Source organism: Taeniopygia guttata, chromosome 4 (genome assembly GCF_048771995.1).
Source record: "Taeniopygia guttata chromosome 4, bTaeGut7.mat, whole genome shotgun sequence".
NCBI classification, from domain to species: Eukaryota; Metazoa; Chordata; class Aves; order Passeriformes; family Estrildidae; genus Taeniopygia; species Taeniopygia guttata.
In genome coordinates this window covers 66,171,080-66,193,651 of record NC_133028.1, presented here as the reverse complement: position 1 = coordinate 66,193,651, position 22,572 = coordinate 66,171,080, and the positions used below count along the sequence as shown (strand labels likewise).

The window sequence follows — 22,572 nt, the reverse complement described above, 5'->3', positions numbered from 1 at the left end:
AAATCATTGAATACTAAACACATACAAAGATATGCAACTGCACACAAGACTATCCAGAATACAAACCTGCCAGGTTACAGGCAATCATTTCCAAAATGCAGATTGTTTCATGAACATGCCTACTCAACAAGGGAGGCAGGCACAGTTAAACTCACTCTAATCCAAGTAGGAGCAGTGAAAATGGATGGGACAGCCTTCAGCACAGAGTTAGTGCTCTTAGCTGAGTTACCTTGCAGTGCAATCCCTACCATCACATCTGCTTTACTGCTACTCCCCTTGGCTGAACTGCAGCCAGTACTGACATCCGTTCCTGTGCAAACACATTCTCTGAATTTCCATGGTCTTGGGTTTAACATCTTTTTTTTAGTGACAAGAACAAAACCACTCTTGTTTTCACTATCTCTACTTTCCCACCTACACCCACCTGTTCTGTCATTTCCCTGTCAGTCTTTGACTCCTAAATCAATAAGAGGAGCCTGGGAATACAATTTTTAAATTAATCAACAAGGCCTTTATCAGTTTCTCCGTCAAGTACCACTGTCCCTTCCCCCAATGCACATAAAAGCATTACAGAAAACCTCCAGGAACAAAGTTTCTGTCGCCTGAGGGACTATTTGCTAGGTCACAGGTGCATGAGCACTTGCTTGCACAGTTGACTAAAGCCTACATATTAACCAGCTGCTCATCCAGGATCTTGGGAGTTTGCATGGAAGTGTCATTCCACAAAGCACTACCTCACACTAGAGTCAAGTTCAGTGTCCTCTGTTTTGATCAATACTGTAAATAGTCCAGGGACATCCAATTCCTGAAATTCCACAGACCTGACAGAGGCAGAAAGAAAGAACACATGGAAGAGGCACTGAAATTTCTATACACCCACATTGTAAATTGTTTGCTAACCTGGCCTGCCCAGAAAGGCACTAAATGCACTCACAAAAGAGAAAATTTAGAAGGGTAATACTGACAGGCCCATCAATTATTCCCTCTGTGTTACTGAAGGCAGTTTTTTAGAGGTCATTCAATACTACAGACAATACCTGCTCATAATTTTGGTGGACACCAGTTTACATAAGCTCATCAATTTTGGACTTGCACTGCAATCCATCAGGGTAACACACTCTGTAGCTTAAATAACAGTCAAGAAGAAACAAAGAGCACTACACTTCTTTTACATGCTCTGAACTAATTTTTATACAGCTGCATGCTATAAAACCTTGGCTGCTCACAGCAGAAAAATCAAGATCCCGCTGGACTTCAGCACTGCACTTGAACAGCAAAATATATGAAAGCAACTGCACATCTACACATTGGATTTAAACCAGAAGGAACAATTCTTATGCTGTATAGATTTCTAAACTGCCTCTGAGTTATTAGAATGAAAAAACCCAGGTGAAACCATGGCACTGGCAGTGGTCAGCATAGCTTGGCTAATTTTTGGTTTTTTAAGCCTACTTCTATTAGCACTCCCTTTAGCAACAGAAGTTCATTCCTAAGGAAAAAAAAAGTCAACCAAAAGCACTAATCACTTCACGTAACACATTAATTCTGCCTCCTCTTACCTTGATGGCATGCTTCAGTGCATGGGCATCAAAAATATACGCTGGTCTCATCAGAGACACCATCAAAGTTTCAAACTTGCCAGTAAGTTCTGATTTCAGGTCATCCACAAGATCCTAGTGCAGACAAACAGTGCTGTGATGAACAAGGACTAAGCATTTTAAAAGGATACACGAGCCTGCAAGCTGAAAGGCCCTGGAGACACAGCAAAAAGAAAAGGGACACCTCTCTTTTTCTTATAATTGGTACCTCAGCTGACGCAAATAAGGCAGGACAAAAGGATGAACAGGCATTTTGAAAACCTGAAATGCATTGTGGTTGTTTTTTTTTTTAGGATAAGGCAGGGTGGAGGAGATGGGGAGAAAAAAGCAAAAGTACATTTTCTTACAAGGAATGTTTTACAGGGAATATGGTCAACGTGCCTCATACTTTAAAGTAATTATTCTAAGCCAGAACCAGCTCATTTCCAGAGGTATTTTTTCTTCTTCTTACCCTGCCAAATAAGGTTTTAAAGGCAGAAGCTATTTCTTGACGCTGAGCATTGTTTCTGGTGGTGAGGATCGTCAGCACAGTTTCTTCATCAGTCCCTGAAGTTTAGAAAGAATGAGTTACAAACACACTCTGAAAAACAAACTACAGTGGCACAAACTCAAAAGGCAGTGAAAGGTGCTTTGACAACAGTCTACTGGCAAACAGCAGAAGCATTTAAAATAACAAATGCCACCATACCCCAAGCTGAGCCACCAAGTTCAGTACAAAAACATGACTGGAGGACTCTAACATGCTGTTTGTTCTCCATCTGATCCAGACTCTGCTCCAAGCACCAGCTATAACATTTAGTCAGTCTGTTTTCACAGAAAGATCTTGCGTTTGGGCTCACCAACAAACTGCCAACTCCCAGCACAACACAGTCCAGCAATCCCAAACGCCCCAGAGGGCAGCAGCATGGAGCTATTACCCATTTTATACACCAAGTTTGCAAGGTAGATCCTCCTAACACAGCATCTTCCCAGCCCTAGTGAGCATGCCTATAGGCTAAGGTGTATCACACATCCCTCCTTCCCTTCCTTCCACTTCAGAGAAAGCAGCACATGGGGGTTTGTTCTCCCAGGAAATTCTGGGGCAGAAAGCTCCAGAATTTCCTGGGTTCACAGACCACTTCTTACTCTGCATTCACACTGTGGGCTCGCATTCCCTGCCCCAGTAACTGCACTGTGCTTACACACTTCCAGGCCCAGGAGGATGCTTGTTTTCCATGCAGAGTTCCCACTATGCTGCTGTAATTCTCCACAGCTGTCCCTGTAAATCCAGAGCTACTGCACTGTAAAACTTTAGTGTGCCCAGAACAGCATGTGGAACACCCATTTCTTAATGGGGAACGTGTAAACCTCTTCTTTTTTTCCCCTCACGCTAACCCAGAAACAAACATCCTTGAGAGCTGCACTGTCACAACCAGGACATGCCCAGACCAGTGCAGTCCTGGGGCTCTCATTCCATGGCTTGTAGACACATGCTCTAGTCTCATCAACTGAGACAAAAAAACATAAAATATATTTGCAAAGGAGGAAGAGCCTTTTCTTTCTTGTAAAATAAAAATTATCCTTACCCAATCCCTTCATGGCTTTACGAAGGGCTTCTGCATCAGCTCTGGCATCAAAAGGAGCAAAGGCTGTCACGGTGCCTCTCGTGTACTGGGGGAGAGGGAAAAAGCCATGAAATAGGACATTGCATCTTTCAGTTCATACACGAGCTCAAGCTAAACTTGAATTCACGATCCAAAAGCTGACTGTATTTTTCTTGTAATTGTCTGGTTAAAGAGTAGTCTGTGGGTGTTTAAACACAGCTCACTCCAGAGGCACTACTATGGTTTCCCTTAACAGTGCAGCTAAATTTGGATGTATTTACGTACCAATTCTGCAAACTACTATTATCTCCAACACTGGAACCTGAATGCAGGGAAATGACTAAGAAGTTATCATTTGCTAAAGTAATTTGAAAAACTAATTGCACAGATCATGTATGCTTGGCAAACGGCACAGAGACACACTACAGAAATAAGAACTTCTCCTCAAGAAAACCCTACTGGAACTCTCAAGCAGTATCACACCAATTTTTCCCATTACCCTGCAAATGAGATTCACTGAACTCTACATTGGCTTTCAACTTTTCATCATAGTTCTTTTGACATGAGCAACTTCTTAAAAAGTGATTCAGCTACATTAGTTTCCAGCTAAAAAAAAAAAAAAAAAAAAAAAAGCCAGTTCAAACATAAGGGCAAGAGATCAGTTTCTCCAAAAACAAAAACAATTCCACTAAGTTTCCATGGAACATGGCTCTTGAGGGAATTTCTCTTTGGATTAAACACAAAAGGACATTCATCATCTCCGTGGAAAAGTTTTGCTTTTATTTAAACAGGATACCTCAAGAACCTATATGTGTTTAGCACAGTAGTTAATTTGTTAACTATGGAAGTGGCCAAAAGGGGAAACAGCTGGGTTTGGGGAACAAGAAGGTGTTTCCAACAGCTGAAGAGGGGAAATTTCCTGTAAGTACTGCCATAAAAACAGCAATCAGAACAGGCAGGGCATTTTTCCACTCTCAAGAAAGAGCACAATAGCAAGTGCCAAGACACCTACTGAGACTGGCACCAGATTACTCCAGAGGCAGCACAGCCATCTGGCCTTCCCTGGAGTTAGGAATTTCAGCCACTCCAGTCTCCAGTCAATGCACTCAGAGACAGGTCAGCCAGAAGGGCAGGGAGAAAAGAGCAGTAACCAGAAACTGCCCCAGGGCCCCCGTGTGCTCCTGCCAGCAGAGACTCCCCACGGCTCCCACTGCAGCAGCAGCAGCCAGGAGTCAGGTTCACTTCTCATGTATTCAGACAGATCAGAACAAAAGCGTCACAGTGTTAAATGGCAACAACAAATTTCTTTGTGGGAGATGGCTTCCAATAGCCAGGATAACTCTGAGGCACTACAATCCCACTGGAACACTCTGCTTGTCCCATTATAAGCCATTTTTTCAGGTAGTACTTCGAATGTATTTATTGTCATCTTCCTAGCTAATTCCAAAGGCTAACATGAAAATAATCTCAAGGATTTGGGACTCACTTTTATGAACTGAATTTAATTTGGTAAAACAGATAAAGATTGCCAAGTCTTTACCTCCTCTTCCCTTACTATCATTCCAGCCAGAGTGGGGTTATTCATTTTATTTTTGTTCCACATCATCTCACATAATTACTATTACAGAAGTACCACAATTCTCCTTTGGAAATGACCAATGTCAACAAATCTCAGTGGAAGCAGATATTGGTATTTTGCTTTCTTTTGCTTATCTTGTTATAAGCAAGCAGAATTCCCCTTCACAATTCCTAAGTCTTATGACAACAGCCCAACATTCCTGTGTGGCTGTTATAGGCAAAGTATGAACACTAAATGCCAGATGAAAACTCACTGCATGGCCCTTCTCATTTTTGTTAACTGACAGGAATCCTTCAAAACTCTCTTTTCCAAAGCACTGCATAGAAAGCCTGAACATGCACTAAGCTTGATGAGCAGTTCCTGAAAATCTCCTGGTGCAGCTGAAGCCCAAAAGACTTTTCCTGATGTCTGAGCACCATTTGCATTCCAGGCATTCCCTTGTGGCACACAGCACTGGGTGGATTTTGGCTCCCCACCTGCCACAATCACCCTCCACCAGAATCTGAGCCACACCTGCCTTTAGGAGCCACATGTGGGCAGATGTGACACTCCCAATACTTGGCCCAATACTGGGAAAGGCTGAAGCCATCCTTAACTTCACATCAGAACCCAACTCAGCCTAGTGCTTTTTAGAGTACTGCAGTGTGCCCTGACAATTGGCGTCCAGCAGGGAATACTCAGGCACGCTGTGTTCAACAACCACAACTCCATCTAAAACACTCCACTATTCACAAGTGCCCTTTTAGTTATTCCTGTTCAGAGTTCTCTTTTGTGAAACACATGGACAAGAGCAGAAAGATCTGCAGCAGTAAGATACTCTGAGTCCATAGAGGGAAGAGCTGTCTCCCCCTTCCCAAACATGGCACATTTTGGCCACATAAAGAGAGAGCAGCACTGCTTCTGAACCACCAGCACAGCCTGACCCAAACTTGCTGTCACAGCAAATCTGAAAACAAGCTATGAACCAAACTTCATTATTTATTTACTTCTATGAAAAGATAACTTATCTTTAGTATTACTAGAAACATTCCTTGTTGTACAAGTAAGCATATACACAGGAACCCTACAGCCTCATAGGTCCATTTCTCTTTGGATAGTAAGCTTTCCATCCAGTAGCAGTCAAAGCACATCAATGAAAAAGACAAATAGTCTTTGATATAAATCCTCTTGTAATCTGGAGTTATCCTTTACTCAATCACCACAGCTTACACCAGGCAGTAAAATATAAAGAGAAGCACAACACAAAAAACCTCAACACAAAGTGTATCACAAGATTATAACACCCCAAACCTACACACATTCTTTTCTGTCTACATTCCCCAGTACAGTGATTGTTGTTAAGGAGTCATGTGTACCGCAAATGAAATTTGTGATCTCACACTAGAAATAAACATCAGCTTTCATTTTCTCCAGACACGTTCCAATGAGACCAATGAAACTCCTGGAAGCACAAAATTAGCATGAAAAGGCAAAGGGAAAAAAATAAGACTACAAAGCAAGAGATAATATTGCTTTAGAATTTATGCCCTTTCAAATGAGGGAATTCACATTCTCTGGTATTTTGGTCCAATTTTATGCTAGCAAAGGTTTCCAGGAGAAGACAAAACCTCAGGTGAAATGTTTCTAACTAACACCTTGAAGTGAATGTCTCCCAAGAGACAATTTAGCATCACAAAGTAATAGTGCCACATATCCTGGCAACAGTAACAATAGCCATGTAACAAGGTTCCTTTTTATTTTCCTCACCAAGACACAAAATATTTCCTGCCCACAAGCCCCTGTGTTTAGCCACTGCTACATGCAGACCATACTTGAACTGACTGAGACTCCTTCCCCACTACCATGGCTCTGTACCACGTACAGCAACTTCTTCTCTGTCAGAGTTCCACAGATGAAGAGCCACTCCCTTTCTCTGCAGCAACAGAAACAGTGTCTCAAAAACTTGCTGCTTGAAAAAACTGGTATTTAATGTAAAAGAGTGCTGTGAGACTTTTTGTTTTTTCTTTTTTTTAAGCAGCCATTTATTTACAAGATGGCACAACTGTGGAGTGGTAAGATTGGAAATGGAGAATATTTACCAGCAAAGAGAGAAGGTATGCTGTTTCCAGCAGAGGAGAGCCCAGAAGGTCATGTACCAGAATAAATGATAGATTGTTCTAAGATGTCTTATACAAGACCCATCTTGCAGATAAACACAACACAGCGTTCACTGCTGACTTGAAAGCCTTCAGAGCCATTGGAGCCCACACAGAGATGCCAGTTCAAACCGTGCTCTAAACCCAACATGACACAAGAAATATCCAATTACTTCCTGATATTTCAAGGGCAGTACAGTGCAAATGACATTGTGAGTGGATGGATGCAGGTGCAGAGCTGATGCAAATGCAAAACTAAAAAGACATGTCTGTAAAACACCTTGCCACATTTAACAGCGCTTCAGATCATCTGCTTCAACAGGAGGAGTAAGCTCAGGTCAGCAGACTACTCACATCTGCCCCACTATTTTTAAACTCTTGAGAAAAATGAATTACACAACGTCTGTGGTGAACTCTGAGTCAGTACACTACAGAGACACCAAAGATAGGGAGGAGGGATGGAAAAAAAAAGGAAGAGGGGGTGGGAGAGAAGAGCAAGCAGCAGCCACATAGGAACCAGCGTAGAGACATTTGAGAAACCCATCCTTCACAGGTAACCTCAAGAGAGCCAGAGGGGGCTGCTCAGGGCCCAGCGCTGAAGGAGTGTTTGTACTTTGGAATGTGAGACAGTCTTCTGGAGCACTATGGAGCTGGCAATACTATCCCAGTGCTCCAAGTCACATGTGCACATTGGCAGAACAGGAACTCCAGATATAGTGCAGAGCGGCCACACCTTCAGCAGCAGCAAGCGATCCTTTCCTAGCAGTTTACAAATGGACACACCAAATACTCCCAAAGTTTTATTCAGGAAAAAAATTGGGAGTAGCAGACCAAAACAGATCAGTCCACAGCACCTGCTGCTTTCTTTCCAGAATTCTGAGCCAGCAAGCACAGGGCAGCAGTTCCCAGCCTGTCCCCTGAGCAGGAGGAGGTGATGCCCTGTGCATTGCTGCAGTAACAAAGACCACTGCACACACAGCTGGGAGAGAAAGGGCAGCTTGTCAGGGCAGCAGTGCTCCCTCAAAGAAAGCAGATAAACAGAAGCAGGGAGAGACCAGCCTGCGCAGCACATGCTGTAGTTTTCCTACAAAATGAATGAACCTTTCTATTCTGGACAGTGAACTCAAAGTTCTCCAGGCCTTTGGGCAAGGGATAAAAAAAGACTTCACAGAACTGGGCAAGGACAGGTACTTCAGTGACCAAGCCTCCAAATATAACTTACCTTCTTCAAAGGTTTTATTCTTCAGTGATGTACCTAGGCTAAACTGAACTCCAGTACACTGTGCTGGGCAGCCTTTGTGAACTCTGCAGCTTTAGCTGTACACAAGGAGTTTCTGTCATTTGACAGTCAGCATTTCATGGCCATTTTTCACTCCTACCTCCATTTCATAATGCAACATATAGAACAGACAGCTGTCATGAGAAGCAAAGCTTTTTCAACTTTGCTTTTTTTATTTTCATAAAATGAGTTACAGGCTACAATGCTTTAACACTCCTGGTCTTTTGTGGCTGCCTAACTGCACAGGAAAAGAATACCACTTACATGGAAATCAGCCCTCTGAATGTGGAAATAGGAGAACAAGGCTTCCCTAACAAAAACCCTCACTGTTCCAATGATTTCCATCTGCCAACACCCACCACAGATAAAAAGCCATCCCCAAGTGTCACCTTCGGCAGTAGAAAATTTACTACCTGAAACCAAGAGTAACTGGTTAGCACTTGTGAGCAATGGAACATTCCTGTTAAGAAGATGAATTAAAGTTTGTCTCTGTGGGACAGACAAGAATATTGTCAATTTCCATGTTTTTTTACTAAAAAGAAGTTACCCTTAAGCCTATAAGCAATAAAAGGCTTATTGTCCAAGTATATCCCTCTGGGCAGGTGTCCTGCATTGGCATGGGTAAGGGCTCACGTTCTCCCAACATGCATCCTACAATCTAGGCCTGATGTTTAGAAAAAGAAATATCCCTTATTTGTCACTCAACCCCCCCCCCCCCCCAAAAAAAAACCCCACAACTTCGAGAATTTAGAAAAATACTATTTACATTTTTTTCTTTAAAAGAAGTTCCCTTTCTTTTATAACTAAATCCAGACATAATATGAGTAAATATTCACAAGGGTATTAAAACTACTAATCACTCCACTCAAGTGCAATTATTCTGACCTTTGTGAATGCTCTAACAGACTGATTGCTTTCACTTCCTACAGCAGTACAAACCCCATAAAGCCATTACAACCCCCTACAAAGAAGCCATTAAATGCCTATTTTACTTTTCAGAGCTTATGCATTTGATCCAGCTATAGAAACAAATGCTGGAGTCCACCCCATTTTCCACACCTTCGTCCAGGCTCAAACCACAACAAGCAAAGGGCTGAAAAATAAAGCCCTCAAACGAAAAACTGCACTATAGTTCCAAGGCTCCCAGAAAAACTCGTGTAAGCTGTGGGAAAACTGGGGATGGAAATACCAGAGTCCCAAGCCGCCACTAGGCACTGCCACGGCGATATTTTTTTCTCCTTCCTCTCAGTGGAAGGAGCCTCCACCCATACGCAATATAAACACAGGGTACCGAAAACTTGGCCAAATTAGTGGAATCTGGTGGAAAAAAAAGGAAAAGAAAAAAGTTTTGTCTGACGTGTCCCTCACATGATCCCCCGTCCTCCTCCCGTCCGGGCTTATGGGTGGGCTGGTTTAGGGGAGCCCTTAAAGAAATCGGTGAGGAGTGAAAACAAGGAGAGGGATAATACGAGGATGTCCCCGGGAGAGGCCGGGCACGGGCCGTCGGGCCGTGTCTTCCCGGAGCCGCCGCCTTCCTCACCTTCGCCATCTCTGGGATCCTCCGGGTGGGGTCGAGTCCGAGTCTGCAAAGAGAGATGCGAGAGTGAGGGACAGCGAGGAGCAGAAAGTGACAGCGCCCGCCAGCCTCGCCTCTCACCTCCCGCCGCGCTGCCCTGAGCCACCGGGAGCACCGAGCGAGGCACCGAGCGAGGCAGGAGCGAAAAGGGAGGAGGTCCCGCTGCAGCCCCGCCGCTCTTGCCTCAGCCGGGGGCCGGGCCAGCCCCACCCTGGGCGGGCAGCGAGCCTCGGCCGCCTCCCGGGGCCATCTGCAGGCCAGGCGCTGCCGGCCGCGTCCCGGCTTTCTTCTCCATCCCTGCCATGCCCTGGAAGGGTGACATTAGTGCTTTGTTTCTCAGCTATCGTGAGCCTTTTGCAAGAAAAACTACATTTGCCGATAGACAGCCTCCAGCGGGTGCTCAAGCACCCTCAGGATGAAGTCTGTAAAAAATCGGTTCCCATGAATCTGAAGGGGATCCTATCCCAGCACTAAAGGGCAAGTCTGAACTGAATTCGGTAAAAAGCAGACATTTCATCAGCTACCCTAGTTTGGCTTCCAAACAAGCCAGGTTAGCACAACAAGCGCAGTGCTGAACAGAATGTTAGGGCTGTAGTTCTTGACTATCACAAATTGCAAGGATTTCAGGGGATGACACTTTTTTACTTCATGTCTTCCAGCAGGACCATCTCCCCAGCGCAGGAATAGGGAAGATATATCCAGTTTAAGAGAGCAAGGAGGATGCAGTCTGCGGGGCTACTCAAGGAGCTGCTCCATCTAAGCTGCAGACAGACTCACTCCCTCAGCCACACAGCCTTGAGTCAGAAGAAAGGAGGAAAAGTGACTGCAATGCAAATGGAATTCACTGCCTCTGCCAAAATAAAACATGAACATAATCCCGCTGTGTGAGCATTTTAACATGTAACAGTCACTTCTGTCTGAAAGTAAGTTGCATTTACCTCACAATAGCAAGAGAAACAAAGCTCATGATGTAAATTTAAATATTTTGTCCAGCATTTCTTGTTGCCCCTGCAGCGCACATACAGTTCAGCAAAAAGATGGGATCCACCCATCTGGCTTCCTCTGCTGGATCAAGGAACAAACTGTTTGCTAAAATGTCTTGATTTACTTATTCAACTCTGATTTGAATCTAATCCATTGAAGTGGTATTCCACACATGCCCAAAGGTGCATGAAGGTAATAGAGAGCTGCTCATAGCATGTATGTGGAAATGCACATATGGATTAGATGTACAACCACAATATTAAAGAAAACATTATAGAGTATTTTTTTTTTAAAGAGCAGTTGATATTCAAATTGGTTACTTTTAATTTAGGCACAACCTTGCTTAGACATCTACCCCTTTCTGCAAAATTAGGTATTTTTTCCTTACACATCATACCCAGAAGAGACACAGGCCACCCTGGATCATGCTTCAAGCTGTACCATCAAGAGAGTGCAGACATAAAAAAATGCAGTGACAGCTAAATCCACTTTGTTCAACACACTCCAAACTTCTCTCAGTCAGAATGAGGCACATTAACACTGCAGTAAAGGCTCCTTGAGTGCCACATGGAAGTCAAACCTCGTTAGTGAATCAGAAATGTTATATAGAAAAAATTATTGGGTGATGTGGAAATTTTTAAAAAATCATATCAGTATCATGTGAACATATAATGAGACTCTAGGAGCTAATAAATTTTTCATCATCATCACTTTGAAATTTGTTAATAGAATCTCTACTACAGTAACTATCACACAAAGGTCAGTAAATTACTTTCCTTGACACAAAAATATTTACTAAACTTCACAAATAAAACAAACCCTTGCATAACTTGGAAAAATGTGTCTGTCTGACAACTTATTTAGCAGTTAGCATGGGATCACCTGGAATGCATCTGCTCTACCTCCCTCTCCTTGCTGCAGCAAACCCATCCCAGCTCCCAGTGCCACAATCCAAGGTTTGAATCCTTGGCTCCCTGAAATGCTGGGTATGGTTTAATCCAGGCACAGTGACACACAATTCCTTCTATCCTGAAAAATCTGTTCCAAGCATGTCGTGTGTATAATAGCACATTAAGAGGCAAGACGGGGACAGCTTGGCTTTTTACCTTTCAATTTTAGGAGAACATATTTTTCTGGATTATAGGATTTTTATTTACTATGCCTTATTCGGTATAATTATTACTTTATAGCAACTCTCATATTCAAGGAAATGATCCAACATATGTATTGAATTCTATTTTGGCCTTTAAACTTTGTGTTGTAGGCTGTGGATTTGGAAACAAATTAACACATGCCTTTTATTCTGCAGTAAATGTCTCTGTGTACACTTTGCTCCTCGTTTCCAATGGTAGAAAGTTTATTCTATTCAAAATTAAAATATTTGAATTGGTTTTCCACTCTTCTATCTTCAACCAGCTCATTATTATTTGTGAACAAGCATGAGGTAACATTCAGTCAATGGGAGGCTACCTCTGGATTTCTAATCAGTGAATAACAAGGAAAAGAATCTTTGGAGCGAGAACACAATATTTTTCTGCTCTTGAAGGGGTCTGAAATGCATGATCCAAGATGAATTGCAATGGTAGGAAAAGGTCAAACGGAGAAGAGAAGGATCTTCTTGCCAGCAGATGACGCTGGGAGTAAAACCCACTCCAGTCAATCTAAAATGTTATCAATGTGTGTTTAAGCAAAGGAATATTTACATAACTTCATAAAGCAAAGAGGCCTGAGGGAGCAGGGGGAAAAGTTAGAGTAAAACCATGGGAAAGACTCACCAGTCCATTTGGAAAGAGTAGATGTTTGAAAAGAAAAATCTGATAATCACAGAATTTCAGCCTTTGCATAGATTTGAATGCAAAAGGAAAAGGCAGGAATAGGTCTGTGAGCAAATCCAGGATGAACCTGAAGACATGAACACGTGCCTGGAGAGAAATGCATTTTGTACTGATTGCCTTCAGCAGAAACAATTCAAGTTAGACTAAAACAGTTGGACATGGTGACTCACAAGCACCAGCTGCAGGACCTTCATGGCCACTGTGGGCAGGTATTTTAGCTGACAGCAGCTCTAACAGTCAGTAGTGCTTACCCACTAGTCACAAATAAGCCTTCTAGACTAAGTATAATTTGTTTTCTCATTTTTTAAACTGTCTTTATTTTTTAAAAATAAAGATAAGTTTTCACACAATTTAAGAAACCACAAGAGATCATAGCAGTCTTTCCACCTCCCCAAGCCCCCACCCTGCTCTTTGCATCTTCAATCACTAGTAAAATCATACCAGGATGTAACAGTCTGCTTCTCAGGGCTGCTGCTGGCACAGTGCACTTCCAATTCTTCTTTAACACAGTGCTGCAAACACCTGGAAAGAAAAACAGCAGTAAAATATCAGAAGCAGAGTGGCATTAATAGAATATTTAGCTCTGACACACATTGAGACTTTGTAAGCAAGGCCCTGTCAGTTTCCAATCCATTTCAAGGCACAAGACTTGTCCATACATTGTGAAATCTGGAGTTGTAGCTGCACAAGAAGGCAAAGAGTGCATGCAGGAATCATCAGATTTGTGAAATAATTAACTTGATATGGGGTTTCTAATAAGGGGTATAAAAATGTTTATAGAGTCTGGTTGCAGCACTAAAACACATCTGTGCTTTTTTTTGGAAACAACGGAAAAGTCCAGGGAGATGAAGAATTAGCACAAAAGCAGTTCATTTCAGGAGCACAGTCCCCTGAAGTTGCTTTGAGGAGTTTGTAAAAGATAAATAAATAGGAAGATGGATGGTTTGCTGTATCAAGGCACTCTCCCAGCAGGTCCTCACCTCCTGCCCAAAAGCATTGTGTCTCATTTTGCTACCAATGCTATTCCTGAGCTGTTATGTGACCCTACATAACTACCTTTAAATGCATCACAGAAGAGAATAAAAGAGCAAGGCCCTCCTTAAAGCAGAGTTTGCTCTGCTATGCATCCAGAAGCTGCTGAAAATGGAAAGGTCCTGCAATTTATCAAACAGAGTTGGAGCACAGGAATCACATTAAAGCACTTCTCACACAAGATAGAAAGGCCAAGGCCTGTTACTGTCCTAGTTAAAATATTTCCTCCTAAAAATAAAATCCCATTGCAAAATATTTTAAAAGCCTATTCTAGAGGTACTGAAGGGCAATAGGTTTACCAAGGGAGACTTTCAGGCTTTGGAAATTTCATGGAGCAGACCATTTCCTTCTGGAATTATAACAGAAGATCAATGCTTAATGCTTTTCCACACTTTAATGTCTCTTTGGAAGTGAAACAGTCCAAAATCCTTGATGAACCATTGCCAGAAGCAAAGGCGAGGGTTGGAAAAATTGAGCAGTTTCGAGTTCATGGTTTGATTAACACTGACAGAGAGGAATCTGTTTTGTTCCAGACTTGGTGCCAGAGGATAGAAATTTCTCAGTGCCTCATTTTCCTGAGCTCCTACTCAAGGACAGCTCAGCACAAATGGAGAGAGCTTTGTGCTGCACTCCAGTACCTCCTGGGTGGAAGGTGTGAGGCAAACACTAAGCAGTAACACCATTAAAATAAGGGACAAGAGAGGAGAGTTTTCCTGCTTTACAGGCAGGGAAAAAAAAACTTCAGAGTATAACACTGACAGAAAGTTTATAATATTCTTTCCCTGCTGCATGTGCTGGCATCAGAGGGCTGCTGAAGGACAGGCTAAGAGTACAAAATAGAAGATTTTGTTGCACTTCGAGAATTGCTTTAGAGACTAAATGTTGTCTTATATTCCAGCAAAGACAACTTCCTGTAAGTGATTCATTACTTTTAATCCACAACCCATTACAGAGCAGCACTCTGACAGAGATTCCTGTGGGGGCACCAGTACAATGTGAAGAGGTTAATGGGAGGTACAGGCATTCACACTCATTACAGCAGCAGGCAGCTGAATTCCTCTTACTGGCAAATGACATTATTTTCATTTACTCAGAGGAGGTGCAGGTTTCTTTAAAATTGTCTTTAGAGTAAGACACATCACAAGGTTGCCATCAGTGCAATAGCCTCAATTCAAGCAAAGACTTGAGCCAGATTCTAGTCCTTGATGCTACTTCTTGGTTACTACAACAGCTCTACACCACTATACTAAGGCAGGACTTGATTTCCAGGGTAATTCTTCCTGAGGAACACAGTTTACAGCCCTCATTACTAGCAATATGGACTCCTCCTCTGGGGAAAGGAGGGAGAAAAGGAGCCAGGTGCTCAGGCTGTTTTCCTGCATTTCCAGCTGTTCCAAACTACAGCTTACTGTGAGCAGATCACTTGTGCTTTGTGCTCTACACTTCCACACAGAGATGGTGTATTGAGGGCACAGCTCATCTATAAAAGCAAACTTTTGTCTTGTCCCTCATCTAGGAACTTTGGGATAGCACTAAGTAACTATCCAGAGCAACCAATACAAGTTCAGGAAGCTATTTCCCTTAACCATTAAGGCCATTAGTTCTACTTAGGAGAGAGGAGCAGAGAGAAAAAGAATTGAGTTCTGTTTAATGGAAATACAAAAAATCTGAGGCACAGAAATAAAAATCACCCATGAGTGCTTGTTTCCCTCTCTGTGGAAAAGAGAAATAAGTTTAGCTGTAATGAACTGGCATAAGGTCACTAAACAAGTGTGGGCCTTGCATTTACTGTTCCCTAAAACACTTCTAAGTGAGGTCTTGTAACAAGACCTTTTTCTCACCAGGGGGCCTCCCATTAGACGCCACACAAGAGGCGTGAGCTACAGGAACAGCATTATCTTCATTTTCAAATGGAGAATAAAAGCAAGCTGAGGCTCAGTGGTTTCCCCAAGGTCACTGCTGGGGACTGATAACTGAGCCCAGGTTTCAAGTCACAAGCTACTGACTTTGCACTGGTTTGTTTTTCTCTCTACTTTGCCAAAGGCCCTCAGTGTCACTGAGAACAGCCTCCCTGATTTACCTATTGACTCATGAAGAAGAAAAGAATCCATATATTATTCTGAAGGATAAGAAGCACCCTCCCAGCTCCATGTTCTCACCTGACACAGCAAAAGCCTTGGCTCCCATACAGAAGAGAAGAACCAGGCCCACAAAATTCTGCTTTGATTATGAGGAAGAAAGCCTGGAGACAAAACCAAAGCCTACATCAACTTCTTTTCTCTTCAGCCTTTTATTAAGTTTCTAAAACATGCTGATCTCAATCTTCCAAGTGACTATTCACCAAAACCCTGGCTAACAGTCTGATCTCATTTCAAACTGCATGGAGGCCACATCAAACCCAGATAACCCAACAGTTTTACCAGGAGGCACCTGTGTCCTATAGAGCTTGAATGATTTGTTTGGACCTTAATTTCATTCTCTCTGTCTACAACTTCCCATATAATCCTCAACACTGGATGTTTAGTACTCTAAAACACAAGAAATATTTTTAGCCCTTAGCTCAAGACCTCTAAAGTAATTTTCCTGGTTTCTACAATGCATTTTGATACCTGAACTAAGAGAAACCTGCCTAAAATGACAGCACATTAGTAAAGTGTGTTTTAATTGCTCATTGCCAGCACACACACAGACACTCAAATAAAAAGCTCCATTTCTTAATTTTTAAACTTTAAAAGATGAGCAGGCCACTCAAGGGTTTATGCATGAGCAAAGCCATTAAAACACGAGGCTTTGGGCATAATTATGAACAGGACAAAATTCCATAAACCTTGTCTTGCTCAGTCATACACAATCAAATAAACACAATATTTTGAGTTGGAGGGACCCACAAAGATCAAGGTTGAAGGTCCTCCCACTGTCTAAACCTCAACTTTTGCCTCAAGAAAATATTCAAAGACATTTTAAAATAGCATTTCTTACCATTTTACTAATCCCACCCTGATCATTGCCAGGCTCAAGGGTTTTTTTTTTTCCTTCCATGGAATACTGTCCCTACTGTTAAAAAATAGGACACTGTCAGCAGTTGAAATTTCTCACCTCCACCATATTTTTGAAGAGTTGGCTGTATGACAGAATATTTTCATTCTCCTAGACTAGCTGTTTGCCTGGGAATAAACTATAAGCTCAGGAGAAACGTCCATGGTATTGCTCCTCTAAAAAGCCTCAGTGCCTCAGCATCTCTCAACCACAGACTGCCTGATGTTAAATGTCATTCCCTGCCTCCTCCTCCTCCTATGTCCTGAGCTCCTCATTTTATTGTATCTATTTTCAGTCAGTGGTTTGGCTGACTTCTCATGAGCTGCCTGCAACAACACCTGCTTGACCATACCCCAGATAATCAAAACCCTAAAAACAAAATTTCTATTCCATTCCAGGTCTGGAATTTGCTCAAAAAAGCAAATGCCCAGATCCAAGAGTGAGTTAAGAAGGAAAGAGATGTCATAACTGAGCCAGTCAAATCATCTTCCCAGAATGAGAAAAGATAAATATCCAGACCTCACTATCCCCTGGCATGGGTGAAACTGAGGTAATACAACATTAAAATTTTGGCACACAACTTTTCCCAACACGGTAAAGTTTGCTCCTCACTAACTGCACAAGTCCTAACTCTGGACTAGTAAGAGGTAAGAAAAGGGGAGAAATTCCTGCCCTGATCCCTGACACCTCTAAAGCCCTTAGGCATGGCAGTGCAGGACTTGCAGCATCAGGGTGTGAGCTTCAGGAAAAGGTGCTGTAATCCCATCTGTGCCAAGGCACCTGGCAAATCAGCACATTTAAACTTTGCATCCAAACTACCAAGCAGGAGTAGATGCATTTCATTCTTTTAATGGCTAACCTATTTCCTTCCTGGTGTTCTAGTATTTGCTGAAGACAGCTGCAGACAAATTACCTTTTTGCCTTCAGCCAAAATAAATAAATATTTATGGCTAATTAGGACTTGGCACTCAGGGTTGTGAGCATTCACCTGTCTGAACAAGAGGCAACGTGATAGGTCCTAGGAACAGGGAGCAGCTGGTATGCCTCTAACCAGACGGAAAAACCAGGAAACACCAACTTCACAGCAACCTCAGCCTCCATCTGCACCAGGATCTATATCCAGTATAGTAGGAATATATACAATTGCTGTACAGCAGCTTAATACCAAATGGCCACAAATTTATTCTGCTGAACACAGCGGCAGAGAAGGATGGAGGCCTGCTTTGTGTCAGGCTCCCCATCTCAGTCACTGCAGAAACTTTAGTTAAACCACCTTAAACCACGCTCAGTAGCAATTTTTTTAAAATTGGTATGACAATAGTCAAAGGGGAAGTGAAGAGATGAATAATGTAAACGCTGACTTGCTGAAATCCCTTCCAATATTTCCAACTGTCCCAGGGATTTTGAAAGCGGGATACACCATACAGAAAGCGCGCCATCTCGTGGCACTGTTCGGGAATTGCGGCACTACTGGGGAAAAGAGAAGGCTTTGTTTACCTACACACCCTAATATTTGATCCCAGAATATATCTTCTCACTAAGCATTCCCAGCAGCTCTAGGCAGGACCCCCACCAGCTTTGCTTTCTGCAGTATCAAACTGTGAGCAGGTTTCTGTAAGCCAAATTTTCCATAGGCATAGATAATCTCATGCCAAGAGTCTGTCTTTAACACAGGAAAACTCAGTGTTGAGCTGGAAATCAATCCAATACAGATGCAGTAGGATCTATAGGGGAAAAACATAAAAGGCCCTGGTCTGGTTTTTTGTTTGTTTGTTTGTTTTTTTTTTTTTTTTGCCATCAATCCTTATTAAGATTTGAATTTATTTTTGGATTATATGTTACACGTTGAGGAAATAGTCCATGCCCAAAAGACTGCATACTAACCTTACAGTTGTGATGAACAAAGGAGAAACCAGTAAAACCTCTCAATTAGTCAGGTTACTGCAGCAGAGACTGCAACCAAAATCATCACAATTCATAAAAGCATTTCATGCCTTCCACTGTATTAGCACTGAATAGCATTTCAGTACTTTTGACTGTTCAAATAACTCCCCTCAAAGGAAAGCTGAAAGGGGAAGGATTTTACAACAATGAGATATCTCTACAGTCAAGGCAGATTTTGGCCAAGCAAGCTATTTTTTAATAAATTTGATACTCATAAATTACATCAAGCAAACAGCTTTCAAACAGTGAATAAGAAATCCAGACATGCCTTGTCTATGCTCAAAGGACCAGACTAAAGAGGAAGAACAAGATTTTTTAAAAAACCAAAAGAACACTTTTAAATTTCTATTTATATTGATATTGCACGGTTCCACAATGATGCATTTCCTTTAAAAGTTAAATTATTTTTACAGAAACTCACAGGTGATACATGGTTTCTCAGAGCTGCATGCTGAGATAAGCAGACAAATGAGTTTGTTACAAGTCACACAGCTCTGCCCTGTCACAAGCATTTGTTGATGCTCGAGGTCTTCTACTCCTAAAATGTCATCAAATCTTTGTGTTTCCCATGGAGCCTGCTGTTACTTACAGAACTGGTGGCAGAAACAGGAGGCTGAAAATAAAATTTCTTTGGGGTCTTAGGGCCACAAGTAAAGGCCACCAAGCTGCTATCACAGGGTGGAGAGGACCTTTGTGGGTTCATTAAACAAGTTTTCTCACTGCACTCCGGGTAACCAGCTACTCACAGGGCAAAACAAGCTCTTTTTCCCAAAGCAGATTCACCTGTCTTCCATGCCACAACAGAACAAGGGGGAAAGTGCTCTTTTCCCTGAACTGAAGGCCAAATTGCAAGCTTTCTTATCTGGAATTATATTATAACATACTCTCTAGCAGTCTTTCGGGTTTCTGACCTGCATTAAAGCGTCAGGTAAGACTGCACGCAGGAGTAGGTCTGAGTCCATTTGTATTCATCTCCAGGAACCCAAAATTTTGGCTTCAGCCACCAGGGGCATTGAGGCAGTTGGGTCACTGCCCACGTTCAGGTTTTGAGAGGCACACAAACTCCCCACAGGAGAGCCCCATCAGAGGCTTGCATTATATCCCTGCTCAGAACTACTTTAAGCCTCTGTTTCCCCACCTGGGGAATTAGGGTAACAGTGCTTTGCCAAAAACCAGCAGCCAGGAAAGAACAAGCAAGGCACATGCAGGCCAGGTACAGCACATTTTCCTCCCTGTTTTTTTGAGCCATGGATAAGGTGATCGAATTCAGGCAGGTTTGAATGAGGTACGTGAACACAGGGCTGAGGCAGAACAGCAATTAATCTCTTTTCCTGCATGCTTATTCTTTGCACAACAACATACTGCAGACCTCTAATTCCTCTGCTAAACATCCATAAATTTCTGACAGCTGACGAGTCTCCAGGGTTTCATATGTGAATCAGGGCAACAGACACAGACAACTCCATTAAAGTAAACGCCACTAAAACAGAGTTATAAAATTCACAGACATCTACTTTAACCACACTGTGCATTTTAACAAAGAAATTGTTTACATCACTTCAACTACTGGCACTCTTAATAAAATTATTTCATTAGGGGCTTATGAAAAGACCAAGATATACTGTCTAATTTCCACAATTTTAAAGTAAAGGAGGGCACATCAACCCAAGATATGGTACCCCTCTGTTGAGAAAAAGGTTGCTAAGCTGTATTCACAGGACAGACAGAAAAACTTCTATGCAGACACCAAAACCCCTATGGAACTGCTAGGGAGATTTAAAAAGCAGGAGAGGCCTCATCATCACCTGCTTTGTAAGACCTCACTGTTAACCTGGGAACTGTTTGGCTGAAGGAGACAAAAAAGCCCCACACGCACATTTCCTTTCACCCTCTAAGGAGGGCCATATCCTGCTCTTTCCTACAACCTATAACCCCAGCACAGCAAAACACATATAAACATGTCACATGTCACCTGCTGTTCCTGGATCTCCTCTGCCCTGGGCCCCTCCATCCTCACCAGCTTCTCTTGACAGACACCCACCAAGTTGCTCTGGAGGGCATCACTGCTGCCCAGGCCAGCAGCCAAGTCCTGGGACATCACTTCCCAGCCCTCCTCTCCCTCCAGAAGACCCACAGGTGCCTGTCCCAGTGCTTTTAAACCTCTCTGTTTCCAACCTCAGCTGCAAGTAAACGAGCCTGATCCCCCTCCTCCATTGGCCACACCTGTGTTTTGTTCTGCTCCACCTCCACCTCCTGCCAATCCTCACTCCCCCCATGGATTCTCTGGCCATCAGAATTCCCCAGGGCTCACAGATGTAGCCCTAGCAGTCAGCGACACCATCATAACATGAAGTCCTGAGAGTTTTTGGGAGGCTTTTCTCATTTTCATGACAGGAATATCAAGGTTTCATGCCATGTCTGATGTTACCTAGCATTCACGTAGTGTAGAAAGGACTGGTTTGAATACATCAATCACCCCAAAGGAGGAGGGAAAGTATACACCAGTGATCCTTTCTCCAAGCAGAGCAGTTAAACTTGTCTGCAGCAATCAATCAAGGTTCCAGCAAAACCTGTTCTACCAAAGACAGGTGATCTTTGGCAAAAGAACAGATTCCTCTGAAAACTTCATTACCATGTGTGAACACAGAGAGTTGCCTCTTGACAGGCTTCTTAATGCAGCATAAATTTTAATAAGCCAGCACATACCACTTCCCAGGTGTTAAATAGGTGTGAGCGTGCCCTGGTGAGCACAGCAGACTGGCAGTGAACTCGGCTTTTAAAGATATTAAATCTTACTGGAAAAGCAGAAGGATGATTTGCTAACACATAGATTAAGTAAAGCCTTGTGCACAAATGTTGGAATGAAAATTAATTTGTTTTTCTCTATCAATTGCTTTCTTCAGCAAACAGGGGCTTGTCTTTTAACCATTTTTGCAGAGTGCTGTTTCTGTCAACACATCCAGAAAAAGTACAAAATTACATTAACCCGCCCCCCATAAAGACAGAAATAATAAACTAAGCAGACTGAGGACATACATTTTGTATCTGATTATTAAAAAAATTATCCAGGAAATGCAAAATACCATTTTAATACCCTTGATACTGACAAGATCTGTTCTGAAGATGCTCATTTTTCTGGAATCAAAATAGAACCAAAATAGATGCTCATTTTTCTGGGACCAAAATAGGATATGCATTTTCAGAGAGAAGTCACCTGAAGCACATGCTGCTGAATTTCACTGAAAGTCACACTGAAAACCTGTAACATTTGGATTTGTGAGGCTTTCCATAAATTTCCTCCAATAATTATATCGATTTCTCACAGAACTGATTAATACTTCAATTTTTGTAACTACATGAAGCAATATATTCCCCATTCTCTAAAACTTGTAGTCATTACTATGTGATAAAATATCAAAGTAGCAGTAGTAGTAATAATAATAAATTTCTTCTCTAAGTCCAAATAAGATGGACCATTATATTCTATATTGAAAGTTTTGTCAGCTCAGATGTGGCCATACACCTGAAGAGAAAACTTGCTTTGGCTGAAGTCCCCCCAAGGCACCTCCAAACAGATCTTAAATGAATGTCAGAATTTTGACAGCCCTTCACAGAGGTGGATTTTCAAAGTGGAATTTGAAAGAGGTAACAGCGTTTGAAGGGAAGAAACACAGTAGAGAGTTTCTCAGGAATGCCAAAAATTTAAAGGTACTGAGCAAGCCTTGCACAGCTGTGGCTGTGAGTGGAGCTATGCCACTACCTGTCACTGTGAAAATACATTAGATTAATCACCAGAAAAAGAAACAGATTGCTGTGTTTGGTTTAGAGTATTTGTAAATACCAAATTAGGACATTTCTGGCATAATTCTTCAGGCCTCACTGGGAACTGTTCTGGTCCAATGAGCCTCCATGTCTTTTAATCTACAGATGGGAAAAGAGGTAACAACATAGTTAGTGCTTCTTCGTAAAAGCACAGCATTATTCGCTCTAG

The 22,572-nt window shown here is 42.3% G+C and overlaps 1 protein-coding gene across 2 annotated transcripts in view; it reads right to left on the bottom strand.

The window, feature by feature from the left end:
• Positions 1–20,706, bottom strand: part of ANXA5 (annexin A5) — a 29,721-nt gene extending 9,015 nt beyond the window's left edge. Inside the window, exons 1-6 of one of the 2 annotated variants that reach the window (XM_072928788.1) lie at positions 20,554–20,706; positions 13,011–13,091; positions 9,715–9,757; positions 3,164–3,248; positions 2,050–2,144; positions 1,560–1,673 (exon numbers count right to left, since the gene is read on the bottom strand). In XM_072928788.1, coding sequence (XP_072784889.1) covers positions 1,560–1,673; positions 2,050–2,144; positions 3,164–3,248; positions 9,715–9,723 — 303 coding nt within the window. In that variant the 5' untranslated portion in view covers positions 9,724–9,757; positions 13,011–13,091; positions 20,554–20,706. Of the gene's footprint in view, positions 1–1,559; positions 1,674–2,049; positions 2,145–3,163; positions 3,249–9,714; positions 9,758–9,831; positions 9,958–13,010; positions 13,092–20,553 lie in introns of those variants that run through there. The other variant, XM_002187807.6, reaches the window with a different exon arrangement.
• Between the last annotated feature and the right edge of the window lie 1,866 nt (positions 20,707–22,572).